Genomic DNA, 20,908 nt, shown 5'->3' on the forward strand with positions numbered 1-20,908 from the left:
TTCAACTAAGGTATTGAAACACAATTATAAAAAAAAATATGGAAGTCACCTCTTCATACACATTTTACTTGCATAAGCTCTCCTCCGAATATTGTTTTACAACATACAGTCACGGCATTGCGGAAGAACGTATATTATATAAGGTTTCATTTACTTTTGAAAGTACATATATGATTTTCAAAAAAAAACGGTGTTGACTAAGGTATTGAGACAACAAAACTTCTCCATTATAATAACCTCTCACCCGAATACTACTTTGCGACATAAAGAGAAAGGGTACGGACGTACATTTCATTCCAATAAAAACTGTTGCTGCTGTGATAATTATATAAAAATGTTTCGCTTACTTTTAAAAGTACATAAAATGATTTTCATCAACAAATAATAGCCAAGGATGTTAAGAAATCCTTTAGTCGGTCATAATTACCACATGAGTGCAAAGTATTGAGTACAGGTATATTCTTAACAACTCAATACTCCAAGTGTAGGGACGGTCAGCCGATCGCCAGCGTCACTCATATCGTGCGTTTGATTGGTTAATACTGCGTTACGAAAAAGATTTTTAGGGAGTAATCAAGGGAACCAACATTCTAGCGGAAATATCCCAGGACACCCTACTCAAGCAGTGTATTCTATGACGTCGCACACAAAGTAAGGTAACGTTTTCAAATCACGTTTTTCTTTTTTTTAATTGACCATCAAACCTTACCTCATTTCAAGCATTTTTTCCTGTTCACTACCTGAATCCATTTTTATATTTTATGATTACGTGTGTTTTTTTTATCAAGACGAGGCTTTCTGGTGATTTGTCTTATTGACCTTTTTTATTATAAATTTCGAAATATGACGTAAGGTCTGCGTACAATTCAACATCATTTGCGGGGTGATTTCATAATATTTCATTGTTTTGAAAATATTTCTTTTTCGAACGGCCTTATTCGGAGCATGAGTATGAATTAAATTTATCGCAGGAACAATCAAATATCTGCCTTTTGCTCTCATTTTGAATAAACACAACCATAAAAAATTAAACTTTATTAACCGTTATTAAAATTTTAGTCCACCTCTCACTCGTCAAGGCAGTACAGTATATTCCTGTGGAGGGAATCTTCAGTAGAAACTGTTCCGTCGTCACCCAGTTCTAGTTCCGAACATATATATATATACTAGGGAAAGCTAGGGAACAATAGCAGGAATACGTTTTATCAGTTTTTGTTCTAGTGGATTTTCGTTCACCATGCCGAAATAATGTCCGTGTATTATTTTTGTTCCTGGAGGATAGCTTATCCCCCATTTGTCAGTTGATTCTTTCCTTAGAACCGTCATTTGTTTGCTTGCTTTAACAAGATAATAATGAACATTAACATCGTCTGCTTAAACGGCAATTAATGTTCCATTCGACACAAGGTCGTAAAGGTGTTCAATGTCACCAGCAACTTCCACTTCTTCTGATTCCTGATCAGCAATTTCTTTAGTCATTTTCAAGATAAAAAAAAAGTTGCCAATTTGGTCAACATTCATGCAATCGTCATAATCTGTATTTAAACATTTTTCACACGTGTAGCAGGACAACTTTCTAATTTTAACTAATTCTAATTCCGTAGAAAATACCTGGTGAATTATATTGATCGAGTCGGTATGACAGAAAATCCTTCGTGCGCATTTTGAATCATCAGCAGTTTTACAAAGATGTTTTGTTGCAGTCATACAAGTCATGTGCACTTTGAATCACATACTGCCCACGAATAACAGACAAATCAGCTTTTTGATGAAACCGCCGGCTGCATCTTGAGGACCACGAGCATGCGCAGTCTCAAAAAAGTTTTTATCTACAGTTTTAATATGGGTTTACTTATACCTCCACCCAACAACTTCCTATATATGGTATACTGTTTTGCCTGATTGTCAGCGTCCATCATTGCGTCATAACTGATACCTTCATTTTGGCAGCTGTAGTTATACTAGGATGAGTTTGATCATCACAGAACGCGTTCAAGGGAAACCACTTTTCATGGGGGAAAATTATTGAGTTACATGTAGGCCTATACATGCATATAGCCTGGGTAGCGGGAGAGCGAATCCTTTTTTTACGGATTTGTTACCAATTTTGTTGATTGGTTAGCTTCGATGTGATTTTGTCTAACAGAAATTTGTCATGGGGGCTCTTTTCTGGTATAGTGACTTGATGTTGTCTGAAGAAAGCATCTATGGGCGCGTATGTGTGGTATCGTGAACTCACTGAAGTTCTTTATTATTTTTACTGTATAGTTTTGTCATATTTCAGGCCTACCTTGCTTGTTCCATTCTGTTAGAAAATACATCATATTCACAATTATAAGAAGATTCTGATATTTTGGAACGCCTCCTATAAAGTTTCATTTAGGTTATAGACCACCAATTCAACCAATGAGCATTCGGAACGTACGCAAAAATAGTCCTACGCAAAAATTACCCCTGTTCCTCATAGTGCTGTGAAAAAAGTTCTCATCTTATTTAAAAAATTTAAACAGTTTCTGAAAGGAAAAACATTTCTGTACATTTTATAGGTGCATTTTGCTTCTTGTGATGTGAAGCCTAATCTCCATAATGATTTTTAAATATACCCCTATCTTGTGAAAACACTGGGATTTCCCATGCTATTTATAGACCCTTCACTTCCGGTGACCAGTACTGCACTGCAAGTCTGCTAACCCCACATGCCATTCTGAGGATTGTGAGCTGACATATGTAGAATCGTGCTGATATATAGTCCTCTGCAGGTTAAAGTTAAGGTAAAGTCCAGAGAAGCCATTGAATATTGTGAAATTAGCATATAAGCCTATGGAAAGTGGAATTAGTGGTTTTTAGCCTTAAGATGAAGCCATGGCAAAATGAAAAGTTTCTTGAAATAGCTTTAAACTACTTGAAGATCTTGTTAACTTTGCCATGAGAGGAATACACTACAAAAATCCTTCAAAATATGCATTTTTTTAAGTTATAGGTCCAAATTATGGAAAATTGGTCTTTTTGGCTGATTTTTATGTCCTATCTTGTAAAAAGTGTAGAAAATTTAGTAAAAATATCAAATATTAAACTTTGAGGGCTATATTTACCTAAATATGGTGGTAATAAGCACTTGAAATCAAGTTTTGTGTAGATTTGAGCAAAAATTAGGTTAGAAATGAGGAAAAACTCACTTTCATTACTGCGGTTAAGGTCATATCAGCATTCCCCTATGGCAACATGGAAAATCCATTATTGAGTACTTTTTTTGCTTTAGGTGCCCTTTACTGGTCATGTTTTAATGTGAAAACACTGTATTTACAAATTTAAAGCCAAATATATCACCTTTTGTGAAAATTTAAAGATTTAGGATTTTTGACATGTGATCAAGAAAAAGGGGGAGGCATGTCAGAAATAATTTTTTAAAAATAGACCAATTTCTCAGAAAATGATTACTTTTAAAACTATTTCTTCATTAATATTGTTAAAAAACAAGTTGTGATTGATATTTTTTATTTGAAAAGTCAGAAAAAGTTCTTTGCAAATATTTAATGCATTTAAGTATGGTAGAATATTGTCACTTTTTTGCTCGCACAACTTGATTACCCTATATTTAAAAATCAAATATTTAAAAAAGTGCTTGTCACATTTCACTGAAACTTTGCAAATGCATTCAGTATGTGTGTAGGAAGATACCTGTATAGTTATTTATTTTTTCTAAGACAAAAAGTGACTCTTTAGGTTATAGACCACCAATTCAACCAATGAGCATTCGGAACGTACGCAAAAATAGTCCTACGCAAAAATTACCCCTGTTCCTCATAGTGCTGTGATAAAAGTTCTCATCTTATTTAAAAAATTTAAACAGTTTCTGAAAGGAAAAACATTTCTGTACATTTTATAGGTGCATTTTGCTTCTTGTGATGTGAAGCCTAATCTCCATAATGATTTTTAAATATACCCCTATCTTGTGAAAACACTGGGATTTCCCATGCTATTTATAGACCCTTCACTTCCGGTGACCAGTACTGCACTGCAAGTCTGCTAACCCCACATGCCATTCTGAGGATTGTGAGCTGACATATGTAGAATCGTGCTGATATATAGTCCTCTGCAGGTTAAAGTTAAGGTAAAGTCCAGAGAAGCCATTGAATATTGTGAAATTAGCATAGAAGCCTATGGAAAGTGGAATTAGTGGTTTTTAGCCTATATTCATTTCTTCTGCGTCTTTTGTCTTCCTTTTGTCTATTTCTTACGTTCTCTTTGTCTTTTATTTTTTTTTCACAGAAAACAAACGCGTAACAAGACTTTGGATATTTGTTTTATCACATATCTTTTAACTTAATTGTTCAAAAGATTTCTTTTTATAGTACAAAATAGTATAACACATGAACATTCTCGGAATAAAAATAGATATATGCTAAGACCTTTGAAACGACAAAAATAAGCGACTGATTCGTGACACTTATCCCGTAATTTGCCTTAAAAACGTAATTACTTAAAATTGTAACAAGATAACTGGACTTTAAAAAGTTAGAGGTGTTAGAGGCCTGAATCATTGAATCAACAATATTTAGCAGAGATTTAAAAAAAGCTATTGAAAAGCACAATTAGAACATGTAAGTTATTTTGAAATATAAAATAGCGATAACATGTATTTTCTTACCGATTCTTCCATTTTTCAATATTGATCCTCTAAGTATGTACTTTTTACGCGTGTTGTACAACTTTTCGATCACATATTCCGTGGCCATTTTTGAATTTTTTGCTTTGAATGTTGTATGACGTCATAGTACGAATCCGCGAAATTCTATCATAAAAAAATTTGGAAAATCTGTTAAGTTTTATGGAAGGGATGGGCAAAAACTTCTTTTTATTGTCACATATTGTTACAAATTTCCCGGTATTTTTTACAGCTTTCTGTCTGTTATTTTGATGTTTTATATATAATAATAGCGATAGCATAATGAGTTATGGAATGAAATAGTTGGTATTTGCTAATTTATCATGAAAAAATATGTTCTCCAAAATTATTTGTATCACGAGTGCATGAAATAGCGCAAATTACAGTTGAAGTGCCGTAGAAATGCCTTTTAGTTGATGAACCTAGAAACGGAAAAAAAGTGTATGATTCATTCATACTGCAACTGTTTGGAAAATTTAAAACAGTCGTTTAAAAGACTCAATTTCAATTTAAAAAAACAACGTCATTAGTATTGATATTCTATTCGATAATATCTCGTTTTCATTTATTTACTTGTCACGTACGTAAATTACAATGAAACGAGGAAATGGGGCAATTCGCTGAGGATTTGCAACTACCGAACTCTAAGGCAGGAGGCAAATGCCAATCTGTATCCGGTTTGCTGATCTTTTATTTCATTATTTTTGTTTATTATTTCAATGCAGTTTGCTTAGAAAATAACTCAAAATATTAAACGGTTTAACGAACAGAAAGTTGGTATCCATCTGACAAATCCAACTTAAAAACGTTATTTCCGTTAAACATAAGGATGTCTTTTTTGTCTGGCCGGGATCCCGGTTATTTCCAAAAATGATACATATGTATTGCGTCTTCGCCACTGGGTTACGGGAAAGTACTAATTGTATTCAAGGAAAATTAAAGTCAAAGGTCAAAAGAAAATGACGAGAACAACAAATTACAAATAATAACAAAAAAATGAAAAGTGTAAAAACCCACACGTGGTTCTAGCACAAAATACCTCGAGTCAGATGCTTTTCAAATGTTGGACTTTCTTTTCGACACTAGTTTTGTGTGGCAACACACCTATGGGTAACAACTGCGCCACTCTGGACTGATCTGTTTCTATACAAAATGTATTTTAATACAGCTAGATTTTCACAAGGGCCACTACTACACGAGACAGATAATCGAATAGTAGACTCTTCCAATCCATACGTCGATGATGTAATTATCATCTTTTTAATAATCATAACTTCAAGGAAATGGATATGATCTACCAAATTGAACTTAAAATTTAGAGACAGCCGATGGTTCGGTTCGATCAAAATTTAATGTGACGGGTGAGGGGGTGCATTACATATTCTCTTTAAAAAATGCCATCTTCTAAACTTACATAATACTGCATGTCCTATGTCAGTTGTGCAATAAAAAAAAAACTGTGCGTCTTATTGAATCCATTACAACTAAGGCATGATTTAAAGCATGGACACAATATAGTGTCAATTTTTATAAACTAAAAAGTAAAAACTTCAGAATTTAGAAAAAAAGCATTTTTTTTTGTTGATTCATTTGTATCAAACGCTACTGTCTTATCAGTGTTGTGAAAAAAAAAACATTTGGGATTCCTATCAGAATGTAAGATGAAATAAGTGTGTATACTACTGGTTTTTGTGCCGGTTCCCAACCCCCGGTAAATATTGACCGCGCGGTCTCCGATACAATGCGTCTGCTTTAGAAAGGAGTTAATAAACACAACGGTATTCAATACGAATGTAACCTTTGGTGACCTTTATAGAACCACCGGGAGCCCGATTTCAGCCTGACAGTATGTTTGCCTGTAATACCGAGTAAGGATCTTAACTAGTTATTCTCTCCCTCGCTTCACTCGTCCGAAAATATGATTGATTGATTGTTGGGGTTTAACGTCCGAGCAGCAGTATTTCAGCTATATTCAGGCGACGAACATGAAAGGGATGATAAAATGAACATGAAATGATGATGATGAAATGAAAAAAGGGATGGGACACTAGGATAATAGGGTCGATAAATTTTGATTTCCGCAAGATAAAAGGGAGAGATGGGTAAGGTCGGGCAATTTAGCCTCCTGTAGCGGAGCGCAAAGGTTCCTACTCCTATCGAATACCACAGCAGGGTTCTTTAACGTGCGAGGAACGTGGCATCTTTCCCAAAACGGTGCACCACTATGGTTTGTGGTCAGGTTTTCCGTATTATAGCCTGACAACCCCAGCATGTAACACACCAGGGGTACCCCATTCCACCACCTGGGGCACACAACCCAGTTGCTCTGTAGGCAGAGCGCCTAGCCCCCGGCTAGGTTTCTCAGCACTATTTAGTCACCTTTTACGACAAGCTTAGCGCTGCTGCAGGCCTATTCTTTTAACCCCCGGACCTGCACCGGGCCGTCCGAAAATAAAGTTAATCTTGGTCATCCTTTAGTAATAAATCAAGGGATCGCAATTATAAACGTACAAATATTCACAACAAAAAAAAGCTGAAAAGAGAAATCCTACCGAAAACAACCTGTACGTTACTGGAATAGTTTTTTTTCCTATGCCATCGCACATAAGCATTGTTCATTGCCGGGGAACTGTAATGAACGTCTGGTTAATTATGGTATCACATATATGCATGTATGCTAACACGATGACAAATGGTTCACTTAACAAGGAGGAGGGGATCGGCGGGGAAAGTCATCCTCAATTGACCGTATCTTGTAATAAACGGCGCATTGTCAAAAACACCCCGAATTTTCTTTAAATCCCGCTAAAACCGTCCGTGTCTAACATACTCCAAATCCTGTAACTATGTAAGCTGAATTGCATACTATGTTCAAGTGTATAAAGAAGGATAAGCGATAAGTTGCCATAATTATTTATTAATGCATGAATGGTCATTTCAAGGCTTGTTGGAAAATATTGGGAAATATTCAAACAAATGCATATTTAGATAAAAAAAAAAAAAACAAACAAACAAACAACAAGAAACAAAAAAAATGATTGACAACTTATATATATAATTATTTACTGAAAGGTTATTATATTAATCAGCGACGATCGAATACGGACTATACCTTTTGTAGACTACTTTCCCACCTGCTTGAGGATTATTCATGATTATCTTGTATATTTATACATTTTTCTAAAATCATTAGAATCATTGTATTATAAGTTATAAGCTCCCAGCTGAAATCGAAAATTTATGACAAACGTGTAGAAGTTGACTTTCTAAATGTTAACTTGGCCCATCGTAGTAGCAATTAATAAACTATAATCTCTAGACTAAGAAGTAAACATTTCACAGTTAAAACATTCTTTTTTCTTACATCTGATTTTTAGTAGAGCGATTGTACTGTTAAATAAGCTGTCTGGTGTATGTTCAGAATTGTTGATATCATCACTACATATTATTTTGATCACCACAGTTTGAATGACCGCTATGAAATATTATTTCTCACAGACGAGACAATATATCTTCAGCTTGAATACAACCCATCCACTGGCGAAGCAGGACATCTTTACCCTTTCGGAGCATCAGATGTTACTCGCGATCTTTGTGTAAGTTCATATTGAAAGTGTGTGTGTGTGTGTGTGTGCAGTGTTTTTTTTTATCATGAAATTGTACTTAATTTAGTTACATACACCGTGTGTATTAAGGTCGTTCTCACTTTCTGTTTTCTGTTTTCATATTTTAACCATGTATAGGTATTCTAGTGTTTTTGTATTGTCGTTTAGATTTGACGCTTCGTTATTTTTTGCGCCAATATTAAAAAAGACTAAACTAAGATGAGCCACTCTCCCAAAAGTTAGTTGCTTAGATGATTAATCAGCATTTTCTCACACGTAAGGTACATGTACCAAAAGAAAATAAATGGGCGATCAAAATCGTTCAGTTTCCCCCGAAGTCCTCGTGAATCAAACGTTTAGATTGTTTTCCTATTATTTAATTTAGCGTCCCTGGTGGTCTGGTTTGTAAGAATCCAGTCTGATTTGTGATGATCTTGTCTGTCATTACAGCCTATCTCTTGAGTATCGAAGTCTCTGATTGGTTGATCTGTTCAATATCCCATGTAAGGAAGAGCCAAATTATCGTTTATACATGTGTCACATCATGCAGCATTGATTGCTGTTTCCATGCCTGATTCGCCAGATGCTTCTTTATTAATATTTAAAGATCATAGAGACTCCGATGAAGATATATATAATGAACATAGAAGTATCTAAAGACACTCAATCAGAACTTCTGATTTCTGTCTAAAACAATTTATAAGTTTTATACTGGAATAATTCCTTGAAAAAAAATTGAACACTGGTTATAAATTTGAAAACCGTTAACTAAGGAGTATCTGCTGGCTTTTCCAATTTCGATTTTGGGAAAAATGCCTCGATCATTTATGGTAAAGCATACCAATAGGCGCAATGCAAAGAATGTGAAGAAAAGATCAAAGCCGTCTATTACACCAGGTAAAACCAAAGAACTTTGCATGTTTTCCTTCAGGCACAATATATTTGCATGGAACTTTTGCACTTTTTTAAATATATTGTATAATATTTTTTTTCCTTTATGCTATCCAATAGCTTTTTTTGTTTTGTTTCAAGATCGTTAATTATTTAAATTGGATGAGGTATTTTTTTCTTCGTGAAAACGTTTGATTAAAAGTATAATGCAAATTTTGAAACTTCGTATGACGATAAAAATGATATCCTTTACATTATAAATAGATGCATCATATCTAGTAGATTGTCTCTCTCTCTTTGAGTCTTGTCAGTTTAAACTGTGCCTAGAAAAGGTTTCGTTTTATGTTATCAAATCAGTTCTGAAAAAAAATACAAAATATAGATGTTCCTTCACGTTTTTCGTGTTTATTTTTGTGACTTTCAAAATAAAAAAAAAATATAATGTATTCAACTACTTTTTAGATTCATTAAAACGCTTATAAAGAATTTGAATGAAAGTGTCTATATATGCTGTGGTTTAAGTCACATTTTCAGATTTTATTTTAATCCTGAACTAATACAGGAACGTATAGTTAGTGTACATTTCATTTTTTTATTTTTACCAAATCATTCTGAAATTGTATCTCAGTGAAACAGTAGTTGCAATGTTCCCAAAACATCTTTACCTAAATGCATTCTCTACATTTGTATATATCTGTATCATATGCGCACACTTTGATATGAAGAACTACTTTCTTTCAGCGTCTTCCACCGGAATAGTGCATGGTCATTGTTTCACTATAATGCAGTTTAATATGCGCATCTATGTGCGTTGACTGCAAGTTGCAGATTTAAAAATAAAGGTGACAAAATGAGTTGATGTTCGCCTAGCCTTGGAGCTTTCAAGGATTATAATGGTCTTTGATTTGTGCGATTTGAATATTGAGAAAATGTCTTATTTTTGTTAAAAAAAATGCACACATACACGACAAATATATGTATTTGCTTTATCTTTGATGAGATACATAGAACTTTTTAAAGTATCTTTCAGAATAATCAAGTGAGAAAATAATAAAAACATAACAAGCTTTTAAAACATGATTCGTATTTCAAAGTTTCATTTCTTTTGATATTAACTAAATGACATTTTTTTCAATATTCTGTTTTTATTTTTTGTCTTAGTTATTTCGTATTTCTTTGTTTTTGTTTTTTGTATTTTTTTGTTTTTTTGTTTTTGTTTTTGTTTTTTTATGCTTCGAAAATGAAATGGTTTCTCTCAACAGATCAAGTGTATCGCCAATGGAAGCGGCACTTGAACACAGCCCAAATCCTTGAAAGCTCCAATGCAGGGCGAACATCAACTAATTTTTGTCGCCTTTTCTTAAGGACGCATATAGATATATGCGTCCTTTTTTAATTCCCAAAAAGAAAATATGTCACAAGCAATGCGACTCATTAAAATCCCATCACCCTTTATCACCCAATGCCTATGCATAGCAAAAATAAATATAGTTGCGTTGAATATTATATTTACAACACGACCAAATATTCCTATAATTGACTTAAGGCAAATTAAGGCACAGATTAGATCATGATTTTTTTCTCTAGAGAATTATTGCTTTCTAAACTTAAGTGAAGATCCCGACATATTTTATATGTTTTACAAATACTATTAATTCTGAAAAGTTTGCTTTTATTGTCTGAACTTTTTGGGCCCAAAAAGAATTCAGATTGAACTCTGAACTCTTTGGGTTCAGAGTTCAGTCTGGAAAGAGGCGAATCAGAAACAAGTTATATAAATAAACGATATGTATAAACCATACAAAAACATAAAGAAAAAATAAATGAACTCCGACTCGACTAAAACTAAGGATCAGGTACACCGGTAGGGTAGTCGTCTATTGCTTTTCCCAAAAAAAATCGCCAAGTTCCTCATGTCATGTTCGGCAGAGTTTGAAAAAGATACATAGATGAATAAAATCGGTCTTCTATGACAGAAGCGAACGCACTATACGGGCGACCTGGTTTATTGTACTGACCGTAGAACTTACGACATGTTTTCAGTTTAAAAGCATTTTGATAAAATTGTTTGTATAACCCGCCATACGAAATGTCGAGGTATTATGTGATACCCTCCGAAATGTTCCACGCTCGACCGTCTGTCTGTCCGTCCCCCGACGGTTTACAAATAATCACTTGAGAAACTATCAATATCATTTTTTTTTTAAAACTTGGCATAGTTGTTTAGAACCAACAAATACAGGATTAGTTCTGTATAAAACAAAATCCAAGCTATAGTTTTCGAGTTAAGCCATTTTTTAAGCATTTGTCATCCCCTTTTTTTCACTATTACGTGGCGAGGTATCACTTAATGTTTCATTAAAGCATATTTTTATTGTTTTCAAAGCATTCTGGACTTCTTTTTTTAAAAATTAATCTCATAAATTATATTAAATATAGGTTTTCTGTAAATCATTGCGGTAGATACATTGTGATCACAGTGTTGGTCTGCCCTTCCATTACTTTGTCGTTACAGTTTTATTTGGAACTATTTATTATTGTCACTTGATATTTTGAAAGAAGCTTAATATAGCCGATTTTACACTTCAGCGACATCAACTATATGGCACAACGAACTTAAAATACAACAATCAACAAATAATTTGTAAAAAGCGAATACAAGAGGGAAAAGTAAAAAAAAAATACAAAAAATATTTTGACCCGCGTTGATTATACTGAAATTTGATCCTACTACCGCTAGTACAAAAGGTACAAGTGCCACGTAGCGGTAGACGTTCGTTTCCTCTCTTACTGACCGCTGCAGGCAGGCCTTTCGAAATTCTCTGGCGTAGTTCAAATCATACGTCGTTTGACTGTCGGATAACGTCGGGTAAAATCATTCACTTTTCTTGCTGTTATTAGTTTTTTATAGGGCTTGCTGCAGAGTCTATAGTGCATTTCGAACGTCAGACGCTGTTTCGGAGCTTGCAAAATATAGAGAGATGAGTCACTCAAGAATATTTCCAACATCCCAGTAATACACCCGAACTTAATACCTGCATAAAATATCTACATTTTCGCAAAGGGTTCTTTGGAATTAAAAATTCTTGTATTATATGTATATCTGTTACGTTATCTGATAAGGTCTTTTTTCCCTAGATTTCCGGGTATCTTCTACTTTGATCTCTGCTTTATTATTGCTTTCCCTCTTTATTTGCATTACTATTAGGTCTATATCACGGCCCTTTATTCCTTTGTGATGTTTATTTTTTTTAATTCGATAGCTTTGAATGCAGTAGCATGCACGTAATATATTTTTTTTAATGAAAGAATATTTGAACCGTTGCAGGTTGCTGGAAATTCCTTTGTTGCGATATAATGTTTTAATTATTTAGACTTGAACCTTTTGAATTGAATATAGCAACGCTTTTTTCCCAAATGTTCTTTTTTTTTTCTTTTTTTTTTTTTTTTTAGAAAACATTGGCATTGAAAAGATTAAATTGATCCTTGGTTACATCAGTTTGATCTGTATTGTAGTTATTGTTGCAAGATAGAACAGAATCATTCAGAAAGCATCGATCTTCTCCTCCAATCATAAAACACTGTTAGATCTGACTAGGCTAACATAATTGAACATTAAATATTAAATTTTAAATACAAACTGGTTGGATGTGATTTTGTGAAGTGATTAGACACATCTTGTCTGTCAAGCAAATCTTTTAACCCCTAGACGGTTAGTTGTTCTCACATTGTTGGATGGAGTTTCACGTTCACTAATGGATTTCTTGGCAATTATTTTAGGCTGATTGTTTCGCATTTGTTTTTAAACGTTTTTGCGACTCTATCCTGATCAATGTTAAAAAGATTTTTCATTTTAATTAGCAGAATCAACAAGCGTTTTACTATTACTATTTTAATATTTAATACTCTTTTCATGATAAAACCCTAGCATCGTTTGGAAAGTGTGAAATTAGTTCGATTGAAGTTATGGAAATATTTATTAAAACTGAATTATCATAACTCTTCTGAATTCCTTAAAGAATACTGAATGTTGATCAGTTTTGTTAATTTTAGTGAGTGTCTGTTCGATGAATTGGCAAAATCACAATCAGAATAAAATATTTTCCAACTCGGATTATTAATTGTTTTTTGTTATTTGAATTGTTTAAATCTTTATGCATTTCTTGTCGCATTTTCAGATATGATAAAAACTGGTAAACTGGGACTTACACAAGTGATTTGATTACTTCCGGTAGTATAGGGGTTTTAGTTATTTTTTTTTTATTATGAAAGACATTAAAAAATAAAAAATGCTCTTATTTAATAACTGCAATAAAATTTAACCGTTTACTGATTCAGGAAAATATCGGTCTATGATGTCGAAGTGAGATTTTTTTCAAAGTTCTTATCTTCGATAATGATAGCGTTCGGTATGCAATACATTATAACTTGTACAATTGCGTTCGAAGTCACTCAAATTTTTTAATTAGTATTAACCTACGGTTCCGCAAGTAACTGTCAGAACACATAAATTTGTAAATGAATATAATTCATTATTTAAATATCATTTCTCCTTGTCGGCGTTATAGCATACTTTTTAACGATGATTTGTCCTTACAGAAATAAAAAAAAAGATACGGTATTCCGGATAGTTATTCTGATTTGTTTTGTGATTGATCCCCCAAATAACAAAAGAAATTGTTAAAAACAAGTATTAAAACTAAATTTTGACATAATTGTTAATTCCTAAACACTGTGCCTTAAAATGTGTAGGGCCTCACATTGTTGGCGTTGAAATGAGCTCATTTGTGAAAAAAACATATTTGAACCAGCTTTAATTTGTTACGCTACTTCAAAAAAAAAAACTCATGAAATGTAAAAGCGCCAGATATTATGTATATTCAGTTTCTTTATTGGTAACTGTTACATATATGGTCTTTTTAATATATCTGAATAAAATGCTATTATTTGTTGTAATATTCATTACAAAATTGAATTATGATATACTTCATTTGACAAAGGTATAAATACATTCACTTATTTCTATGGTTCTATTTAATGCTATAAATATTTATTATTAGGAGTCACGACTTCTTGTTTTTTTTGTTTTATTGTCATTTAATTCATGACTATTGCAATTCATAACCTTATAGTGAAAACTGCAACCCGTGAGGATCCTTGATTGGAAATAGATATGTTTAATTGTAATGTGTTGTATTCTAATATGACATGTTTCTAAGCTCTTTAGACTACAGCCATGGTAAAAAAGAGATAAACATATGACTAACATTTCGTGCAACTCATAGGCTGCGTCTGTCTAAAAATACGTAGAATCTATCCCTATCACAATCGACATGAATAAAGACATAAATGGCTGGCCAGAATGTCCTCCGACACTGCAACCTTCCTTTTTTTATTTGGATATTGATATGACAACTCGACATATTCCAAATAAAGAAGAGGAGGGTTGCAGGGTCAGAGGAACTTCGGACTAATAAATGGCCGACCCGTGATAAAACAATGATAAAATTGAGTTTCCGTGATTTATTTCTTAATTCACTATTCTACTCTATTCTATTCTTTACTGTCACAATATACTAGTACTTCTTACAGTAAAAACGAGTAACATACTGTTTCTGAACAAGAGAAGGCTATGTTAACCACTTCCTAATTCAGTCCATTCTAGGAGTTTTACTATTTTCTGATAAAATGATCTATATAGAAGGTGTACAAGCAAATGCTTATCTCATTGGTGATTTCGAGAACGATTTTTTTTTTGCATTTTTATACATTTAAGGTAAATTTATCTATTACATAGATATGTTAAAATGTAAAAATGTGAATAAAGGCATTTGAATCCTATTTACTCGTGAAAATGATATTTCTAAATAACAAAGTTGGCGCAAACAGCTTGCGAATACTTACTCTCAGTTAGGACTACGTTTACCACAAATTATTAAATTTTGAATTTCGGAAACAGTTTCTTGTATTGAAAATGCATTACAAAGTTGAATTTACACAGATATATAATCATATTTACTTATTTCTTCAAACCATTTTAAGTACTTCTCTGTCTAAGAATCAGGCAAAATGTGTGTAACTGGCACATGAAAAATAATAATTAAAAAAAAACTCAAAGATATGATTGCATAATCCAAGTATTTATACCTCATAATCTCCAGAAATAACCATGAAATAGTTTGTAAAGTTTGCCTTTTTAAGAAATAAATAGGCCAAATTTAGTTGAAATACACTACGGAAAAAAGACGGGAAACTAAGTAAGCAGTCAAAAAACATCTATGTCACAGTTGCTTCAGGATGAATTTAAATAGCTTTAATATTTTTAGACAAAAATTAATGATGTGCCACCCATTGCATGATTCTTACATAGAATGGTACTTAATGAGTAAGGAAGTACATGTAAATGCTCAAATAGGTTTGATTAGGTTAAAAAAATATCTTTTTGTTCAGAGTCTCACAATGACGATACAAGAAGAATAGATGACGACCTGGAGGAAAAGTCTAATGTTAATCGCCAGGAAGACACGGGTAAGGTTGTATAACCAGAACTGAACTATTCTAGTTAAAAAAGAAATGTATATTTCATGCCCATATAATTTAGAAGATAATAGCTTATTTGAACTAAGTCAAGAACCAACCTCTGTGAAGATAAAATGTCAACAAAGTCAAATCTTTAATTTTAAATATTTAGCATAAGAATCTTTATTATGCACGAAGTTTTAATTAAACTGATCAAGCTTGTCTTGTTATTAGAACATATCACTATTCTGACCTATTCTGCTTCTGAATATAAAAAGGAAAGTTCAATTTTCTTTTGACGTCGCGCAAGATACGTATCGTCATAATATTAATGTTACTTCCTGAAGGCTGTTTTTACTGACGTACATGTATATTTAGTGTACATATAGTACAAAAAAAAAACAAAAACAAAACAAAACAAAACAAAACAAAACAAAAAACAAAAAACACAACAAAACAAACAAATAAAAAAAAACAACAGCACACAACGAAATTGACAGGTTTTTTTTTGTTTTTTTTTATAAACTTTAAGCCATTACATTAAAACATTGATGTCAAAATGTGGTAGTAAAGTTGTTCATTTATTTTATTTTCTTGATCGGAGAATCATTCCTTGTTGTACCATCTCTAAGGCTTGTTTGGTCGTCCATTGGTATTATATAACATTTTACACACGTTAAACATATTCCATTCCCTTCAAACGAAAAAGATTGTACCAGTTTATTTTCTTAATTAAAGAAGAAAAAATTACATTAACTTGAGCTTAACCATAAGCGTACAAAATCCCAGGATGGCTGGTGAGATGGTAAGGCACTGACTATTTAATTGCGAAGGGAGAATTTTGATTAAAATAAAAGATAAATGTACCAAAATTTGAAGATTTTTTTTTACTCACTAATTGGAAGACAATTAAAATAATGATTCTATATTTTCACCATTATTTAACAAGGCAGATTTTCAAATAAAAACATTGAATTCGGTTGCTGCTGAAATATACATTAAAAAAAAAAATTTTAAATGGTCTTTCGCGAAAACAAATTTTTATCTGACATCAAATCCCAGCCCCTCCCCCCCCCCTTCCCCCGGATAAAAACGGTCGGTGCCTGAACTCCAAACAAAGATGTCTGTAAAGTTAAAACAAGCCCACAAATGTACTTATCGGGAAAGTGTTGCACAATATTTGGATTGATCTTTTAAATTTAAGTGTTTAAGGGGGTTGGGGGTATTTGATCTATTGAATAAGCTGTTATGAAGAACCTCAGAGCGGAATGAAATTTAGATTGCCATTTCTGATTTTTTTTAAATATTGAGCCTGAAATATGCCTTAATGCCTCTTTACATTGAAATGCATTTATAGAAAAGACCAGTGCAGAAGTGAACATCATGTTCATCAATAAATCTGTTGTTTTAACTCCATCCAGAGACGAGATTGGTTTTCGTTTTACACATTGTCACAAACAAGTAACCAATAGGCACACAATAATCTATGTTTACTGCTAAATGATTTGTTTCTGAAGCCATCAGCAACAATTACGACGGTTCTTTACAGACACAAATGAAATTACACTTTACACGGACAGACAGACGTGTGGAAAGATTTTTATACCCGTTGATTCTGTCTGTGGTCATGTTTTGATTTGATAGAAAGAAGCCGACAAATCGTTTATAATTCATGCTTTAGTAGGCGAAATTTCTACAATAAGTCCCGTTCAGTTTACTTGTAAAAAGAGCAATCAAATACCGACTTCCTTTTAAGTTTCGACCTTTGCGTGGCTTGATTTGTCTACACTTAAATGTCAGATCTCTTTATATCTGCAATGATTATGAAAAAGTTAGAAGAATTTTTTTAAACATTTCGAAGCTCGTTTTTTTTATCTAAAATGTACTTAAATGTATAATTAAAAACTGCATTAGAAATGATTTGAGCGATTTGTCTTGTGGATTATGATTATTAATTTAAAATATCCCAGTGAAACTTTATATTTTCATATTTCCTGTTAATAAATCGTCATTTTTATCGATATCAGTAAAATTTCTTTTATGGGAACCAAGCAAAAGAAAATCAGCACGACACATTATCGAACTCGTACCGGCTCAGACGATGTATATTATGGCATTTATGGTAATTATAAGAAATCACTCTCACGTTCGCCGTCTGCAACACGATAACATCCTCCGTGATTGGTCATTTCGAGTTCCAGTGGGACTTTTCCCGAAATTGATTTGCATTTAATGACGTAACATAACGCTACAATTGTCTTGTCAAGATTGGATCGGTAATTAAATCAGGCCAATTATAGACAAACATGATAACGCAGATGTTGTTCTCTGGTGATACTGTGGTTGCTAATTACACGTTAAGATGCCATTTGAGTAAATCCCGTGTTTTAGTAGATTGCTACCGACACGCCATTCTGTATTTAACGTCAAATCTTAAAGGTACTCAGTGGTCACGAAAGATATTGAGAACATTACTCATTTGTTGCTGGTTTGTCACATCAACATCTTTTACCAATCTAGCGAGACTCGATATTACAATGACGTGTATAAAATATCTGTAATCAACTTATATTTTCTTGTGACATATACTCTTTCCGTCAGCTTTATACATATAAATATAGTTTTAGATAATGTGTATACAACCGTTGTTTATTTTTAGATGTTTTATTTGTTCCTGAACCATTCATTCCAAATGATTCAGATGTATCATACGACAAATTTTCTACTTATTTCGTGGCACAATCACCTACAGAACCAGAGTCATCTTATAAGCTCCGTTACTACAACAGAATCGGAGACTTTGGAACAGACCCAAACATAATTCGTTACAGCTGTGACTGTCTTGAATGCAAGCCTTGGTTAAAAGCTTATTTACCGAGGAGCGAAGACATCATAGACAAACAAAATATTTCTCCGTCTAGCTCAGAATCTTCAGTTAATATATTTTCCCGCCAGAGTAACGACGAGGATGCCTCACAGAGAGCCTTTAGATGTAAGGAATGTGGGAAGGGTTTTAAAAGATCATCTACACTGAACACCCATATGTTAATTCACAGCGATACTCGTCCTTATCCTTGCACATACTGTGGAAAGAGATTCCACCAGAAGTCAGATATGAAGAAGCATACATACATACACACAGGTAACAAACTAAATATTGTGAAAGTATTTTCATTCGTTGTTATTAATTTTGTGGCTTATCAAATTTCGTTAGTTCGTGAGATTTTGAATTCATGGATTTATAAGAGCATCCGATTTTAATTTGAATTCGTACATAGCCTGAACCATGAAAATCACACAAGTGATACCTTAAAAGCAATAGTAGTTCTTTTACAATGTTTACAACAACAAAGAAAACAAACGATAACAAAAACAAAAATACAGATGGTCCCAAATCTATAGAAAGAAGAACATGCGTGTGGGATTACCTCGTTCGTGTTGTGTTTTCTTATGTATGTTCGTAGTGTTTGATAAAGTTTTGCACCGTCTTTTTTCACTTGAGGTTTGAAGATCGCTAGACGACCTTAAGTAGCAGTCTTTATGAAAACCAGACAGGAAGTGATTCATGCATGTCAAAAACCCACTGAACTCAATTTTATTTCTTGTTCAGAAACAGTTACTGAACAAGTCTTAGTTTTTCATTTTGATGTTGCATTTTTGAGATAAAAATTATATAGATTGTACATGAAATTGACACTTTCAAGAGTTATCGTTCTTGATTTGCTACGATTTGGTTGATTGTAGTGAGAGATAAATGTATGATGTTCTTAAAAGTACATATCTGAATAAGGAATGGGCAATTGTTATGTAAAAATATTACATATGTAGATTGAAAAGCATCATTTGTTCGGTGGGTTTTTCTTCACCATGAATCACTTTGACATTGGCACTGTCAGAATTTTATATGGACATGTACTTAATTATATATACATTGTTGTAATAAGTTGCTGGTGTGTTCCAATTAACCACGAATCAAAAGAATATTTGCAGATTTCGAAACTATCTAACACTGCAGTATCTTAATGTACGTCTTTTGAACAAATTAATACGATATTTTGTAGGAGAAAAACCACATAAATGTGTTGTATGCGGCAAAGCTTTCAGTCAATCGTCCAACCTGATCACACATACACGGAAACATACAGGATTTAAACCTTTCTCTTGTGACAAATGTGGAAGAGCATTTCAGAGAAAAGTCGATCTCAGACGCCATCATGAAACAACACATTGATTTCGATGATGAATTTAGGAATGAAATCCCAGAACCCTGAAGCCGGTGTTGATCATCGGGTGAAGGGAATGAACCTAGTTCTGGTATTTCATTTATATGAGACTTTTTGTATTAGTTTATTAACGACTAGATACACTATGCACTATTTTTAGGTCACACATAGAATTTATTTTAATGGATGTCAATGTGTGTCCTTTTATGCCTAACTCAGTACCGGTATTTTTATTCATTATCTAGACCAAATGAGTGTGAGCTAGTTGCCGTCTGTCCATCATTCCGGACGAAATAAAGATCGCAGAATTCAAATCTGGATTTCCCGTTAATAACTATTGTTCAGAAATTGTGATGTTAACGACACATTGCATTATCCCATTTTCTGTTTTGTATAAAATTACAATTTATGTATGAATTATTTAATAATATTGTGATTTAATTCTGATTGCACTTTTTTATTTTTCAATAACATTTTAGCAATGGTAATATAAACGCCATTTTTCCAGTTTCTGATGTTTCCATGAAATAATAATTTCCAATTAACTAAAATTTCCCTTAGATTGTTGTTATCAATCCTGAAGTCAGATTTAACAGAGAGCTATTTATAAAATAAGTAATTTGATAATCATTTCTATTTAATTTTAACGACTGGGAGTTAAAAAAGAAAATGCTTGAGCCCTTTGAACAGACCTTATTCTGGTTATAACATTTTTGTTTAGTGATTTTATGTACACAACTTGCTTTAAAGACAAACTATACAAATTATAAGTATTTATTATAAAACTGGGCTTAACTTCACGAAGAATATAATAAGTAATGTCTCATAACTTTTCTTTGAATACTCAATTAAGATCAATATGAAACAGCGTCCTGGTATACTTTTAATCAAATAAAATTAACGGATATGGTGAAATGCAACACAGGCTTCAGCTTATAATCTAAATCCAAAATAGTAAATTCTTCCAGAGATAACCAACAAGGTCTTCAAGTGTAAAGACACCT

General features: G+C 32.9%; 1 protein-coding gene and 1 long non-coding RNA gene across 2 annotated transcripts; one reads left to right on the top strand and one right to left on the bottom strand.

Moving 5' to 3' along the window:
- Positions 1-1,022: 1,022 nt before the first annotated feature.
- On the bottom strand, positions 1,023-4,744 carry LOC148611911 (uncharacterized). Its single transcript, XR_015924285.1, has 2 exons — positions 4,649-4,744; positions 1,023-2,305 (listed from the first exon to the last, which is right to left on the bottom strand). It is a non-coding gene; the product is annotated as an uncharacterized LOC148611911 (long non-coding RNA).
- Positions 4,745-8,963: 4,219 nt separating this feature from the next.
- LOC148611912 (uncharacterized) lies at positions 8,964-20,351 on the top strand. Its single transcript, XM_088595432.1, has 4 exons — positions 8,964-9,168; positions 15,613-15,690; positions 18,341-18,823; positions 19,743-20,351. The coding sequence occupies exons 1-4, from the start codon at positions 9,084-9,086 to the stop codon at positions 19,910-19,912; spliced, it is 816 nt and encodes a 271-aa protein (XP_088451558.1). The 5' UTR covers positions 8,964-9,083; the 3' UTR covers positions 19,913-20,351.
- The last annotated feature ends 557 nt before the right edge of the window (positions 20,352-20,908 follow it).

The sequence above is a fragment of the Perna viridis genome, chromosome 7 (assembly GCF_037379345.1).
Source record: "Perna viridis isolate PV_CMFRI_1.1 ecotype Kerala chromosome 7, ASM3737934v1, whole genome shotgun sequence".
Classification (NCBI taxonomy): domain Eukaryota; kingdom Metazoa; phylum Mollusca; class Bivalvia; order Mytilida; family Mytilidae; genus Perna; species Perna viridis.

Bases quoted from the DNA above. Each gene is read 5' to 3' on its own strand.
- LOC148611912 (XM_088595432.1), top strand. From the start codon at position 9,084: ATGCCTCGATCATTTATGGTAAAGCATACCAATAGGCGCAATGCAAAG. The intron at 9,169-15,612 runs GTAAAACCAAAG...CTTTTTGTTCAG, and splicing joins AAAGCCGTCTATTACACCAG to AGTCTCACAATGACGATACA. The intron at 15,691-18,340 runs GTAAGGTTGTAT...GTTTATTTTTAG, and splicing joins TAATCGCCAGGAAGACACGG to ATGTTTTATTTGTTCCTGAA.